Here is a 3,890-nt window from a genome sequence, read left to right as displayed (position 1 = left end):
ACTTAGATGCCCCATAATTGATCTCAGGAAGACCTATGACATGGTAAGTTGGAACTTCATTTAGGAAGAACTTCAGGGGTATGGGTTTCCAGAGTCTTTCATCAGTTTAGTGATGAACTGTGTCTCATCAACAAGATTCAGTGTGAAGGTTAATGGGGATGGGTATGGCTATTTTGAGGGGAAAGAGGAGTAAGACAAGGTGATCCAATGTCTCCCTTACTTTTTGTCCTGTGATGAATTATCTTACAAAAAGCTTGAGTAAGATGAGTGACCTACTAGATTTCAAGTTTCATCCAATGTATAAAAGTACTAAACTCGCACATATGATCTTTGCAGATGACCTGATGATATTCTATAAAGCACAGGAGAAAACCATCACAAGAGTGATGGAGGTGTTAAACCACTTTAGTGATGCTCCTGGATTGGTGTCTAATATTGATAATCTGGCTTCTATTGTGTTGGGATAAATGATGAAACAAAGAAGAAGTTTATAAGGTTTGACAGGGTTCTCGGCTGAAACTCTACTAATCAAATATCTGGGTCTACTACTTTCATCAAAGAAGTGGAGCAAAATAGATTTTCATGTACTTTTGGAGAAGATAATCAATAAAGTAACCATAGGTTATTCTAAGCACGTTCTTCTGCAGGAAGACTTCAGATCATTATATCATTCATCTTCTCCATATTTAATTACTGAGGAGCAGTGTTTATACTGCCACAAAGCATACTTAAGAAGGTGACAAGATTTGTAGAAATTTCTTATGAAGATGCTCAACTAATAAAAGGTAGATTGCTTTGGTTTCTTGGGACACAGTGTGTACACCTAAGAAGTATGGGGATTTGAGCATTAAGAGCAGCAAAGAATGGAATATTACCTCTGTGGGCAAGCTTATCTGGCAGATTGCTAAGAAGGAGGACATCTTATGGGTCAAATGGGTGCTGTAATATATATAAAAAATGAGGATAAAGACTTTTGGTTGCATTGGGTCCCTGCAGATTGTAGTTGGTATTGGAGGAAGATAAACTCCTTCAAAGGAGACATGATCCACTGGTTCTTCAATGAAGTATACTCATTAACTGCGAATAGAGAATATTCAGTCATTAAAAGCTATAACGTTTTGATAGGAAGTCGGGAAAGAATGCAAGAGGCGGACTTAATTTGGAATCCTCTTATGATGTCTAGACACAAGTTCATAGTTTGATTGGCCTACCAAAACAGACTACTCACCAAGGAAAGACTCCAAAGGCTGAACATCTTAACTGGAGATGAGAAGTGTAACTTATGTGTGGATGACAAGATGGAGACGCAACAACACCTATTTGTCGAATGTGCATGGACCAGAGAAGTACAAAATACTTTGTTCAGATGGTCAGGAATTCCATTTAGACATCAAACAGTCCAACAAACTTTGTAGTGGCTAAAAAGAAGGAAATAGAAAAAGTTTCACAAAGAGGTGACATCTGCAATTTTGGGAGCATTGATCTATCATACCTAGAAAGCTACAAATTGGAAATAGTTCAAGAATGTGATGATCCAAGCTGTAGAGGTGATTAACCAAATACAAAAGGAGGTGAAGGATAAAATATGATGTTATAAGAGCATATATTTGTAGGAACTTAATACAACAATTAGAAGGATAGTGAGACTAAAGAGTTGTATAGTTGTTTACTGAGGCATTAGTAATTCAATAACCTTCCTGGAAGGGGATTGGATCTAGTGTTCTCTGTAGTTTATTATTAATTTTTGATTGTCAAGGTAATATATTTACCGTTTATTACCAAAACAAAAAATTGAAATTAGAGTTCTAAATTTGGAGAAGAAAGCACTAATTTAAAAGGGAGAGTGTTTTTAGCCACGTTAAACTGCCTAAATGGACAATTATATGAGCATTTTATTTGACACGTCAACTACCTAGTAGGATCTTGTAATTGTTCGTAAAAGGGAGAGCATTTGTGATTTTTTAGTTAGACGAGAGGGATACCTATATTTTATTTCACATAGTTCAAAAATAATTTTAATTTCTTACCATTTTGCTAACTCTAACATTCAGTCAATGCATTTTTTTTGATTTTGTACAAAACGCATGTGAGTCTATGAATTCAAACCTGCCTTAGTACTATTAATAAAGAGAGAAAAAGTATGACAATACTCTACTAGCTACTCATTTTCCACCTCCCATGCTTTTTCTTGAACAATAAGAATAATAAAAAGATATGTAAATAGGGATAAGGAGATGGACAATAGAAGTAGTTTACCTACAAAACACAAACTCAAAAAAACTCTTAACACAAAGCATGTCAAGAGAGTCCTTTCTTCTTCAATGTCACTTATTCTACCTGAGATGCTAACATGGATAAACCCTCCCAAAACCCTAATCCCCTTTTCCTCCATCACCACAAACCCCTCTTCTTCTCCATTACCCATTTGCTCAATTTCTCCAAAACCCACAAAAACCTTTCTCAAGTCCCTTCACCTCTCCACCCAACCCACCCTTAGTACAACTGACTGTGGTCTCAAGTTCCGGGAGAAAATACTCTATCTTCAAGAACTCAATATCAACCCCACAAAAGTCCTTCAACTAAACCCCCATCTTCGATCAGCAACACTCGATACAATCAAATCTGTTGAAATTTGTCTATTTTCAATGGGAATTGAACGTTCTGCAATTGGTCGAATACTTGATATGCATCCACAGCTTTTAACATCCGACCCTTATATCGACCTTTACCCAATTTTCGATTTCCTGTTAAACGACGTCGTTATCCCTTTCCACGACATTCGGAAATCCATTATCCGTTGTCCGAGAATTCTCGTTTGTAGTGTTGAAGAACAATTGAAACCCACATTCGAGTTCTTGAAGGAATTTGGGTTTGTGGGTCAGAATCGGATCACTTGTCAAACCACTGTTTTGCTTGTTTCCAGTGTTGAGCTTACACTGAACCCTAAAATTGATTACATGTTGAGTTTGGGATTCAAACGCGATGATGTGGTTAATATGGTTTTGAGGTCACCTGGGTTGTTGACATTTAGCATTGAGAAAAATTTTAGGCCGAAAGTTGAGTATTTTATGAAGGAGATGAATGGGGATATAGGGGAATTAAAGAAGTTTCCACAGTATTTTTCGTTTAGTTTGGAAAGGAAGATTAAGCCTAGGCATAGGCTTTTGGTGGAGCATGGGTTTTCGCTATCTTTATCGGAGATGTTGAAGGTTAGTGATGGGGAGTTCAATGCCAGATTGATTGAAATGCGATTGCGGTTAGTGGAGGATAAGCAATTGTAGTAAGTAACTAACTCTTTTCTATGGATAGGGTCGATTTTTTGTATATGTTGGAGAATCATTAGAGTCAAATACTAAATGTTTCACATATATTAATTGTGGTTAGATGTACACTTTTGCGATAAAGTAATAATTTTTATCCTTGATGTGATGTTCTTTGTTCGTGGTATTCATCGTTTCACGTGGAATGCAATTCAAAGTTTTGATAAAGGATATCATCCAGTGATGATTTAGCATTTTGAAGTATTGCTCTCGGGTGTGCATGTTCATCTAGTACTTGCTTCACAAAGATTGCATTTGTAATCTGTCTTTGAATAATTTTAAGTGGATTTAGTTATAGCCACACCTATGTAGGGGAACGTGATTTTCCCTGGTGTAGTTGGAGATTTATGCCTACAAACAGGCATTGCTCTGCGTATACAATAGTAATGAGTCTCACTGGACACTGCTCTGTCCTGACTATTGAAGTTAGGATTAATCACTTTAGATATCTGAGGGTCTTAACAAAATACTCCGTTCTTTCTTTTTGTATGACGATATTAGATTGGACGGAGTTTAAGATATAAATTTGACTTCTAAGTTTTAAGTATCTAAAGGTGTGGCCTTGTGGCC

General features: G+C 36.6%; 1 protein-coding gene across 1 annotated transcript; it reads left to right on the top strand.

The window, feature by feature from the left end:
• The first annotated feature begins 2,184 nt into the window (after window positions 1–2,184).
• On the top strand, window positions 2,185–3,389 carry LOC129874914 (transcription termination factor MTEF1, chloroplastic). Its single transcript, XM_055950304.1, has one exon. It carries the CDS (start codon window positions 2,235–2,237, stop codon window positions 3,279–3,281), a length of 1,047 nt encoding a protein of 348 aa, XP_055806279.1. The 5' UTR covers window positions 2,185–2,234; the 3' UTR covers window positions 3,282–3,389.
• Window positions 3,390–3,890: the final 501 nt, after the last annotated feature.

This window comes from Solanum dulcamara, chromosome 2, assembly GCF_947179165.1.
Source record: "Solanum dulcamara chromosome 2, daSolDulc1.2, whole genome shotgun sequence".
Taxonomy (NCBI): Eukaryota; Viridiplantae; Streptophyta; class Magnoliopsida; order Solanales; family Solanaceae; genus Solanum; species Solanum dulcamara.
This window is presented reverse-complemented; position numbering and strand designations above follow the sequence as displayed.

Excerpts from the sequence above, each read along its gene's own strand:
- LOC129874914 (XM_055950304.1), top strand. The coding sequence starts at position 2,235 with ATGGACAATAGAAGTAGTTTACCTACAAAACACAAACTCAAAAAAACT.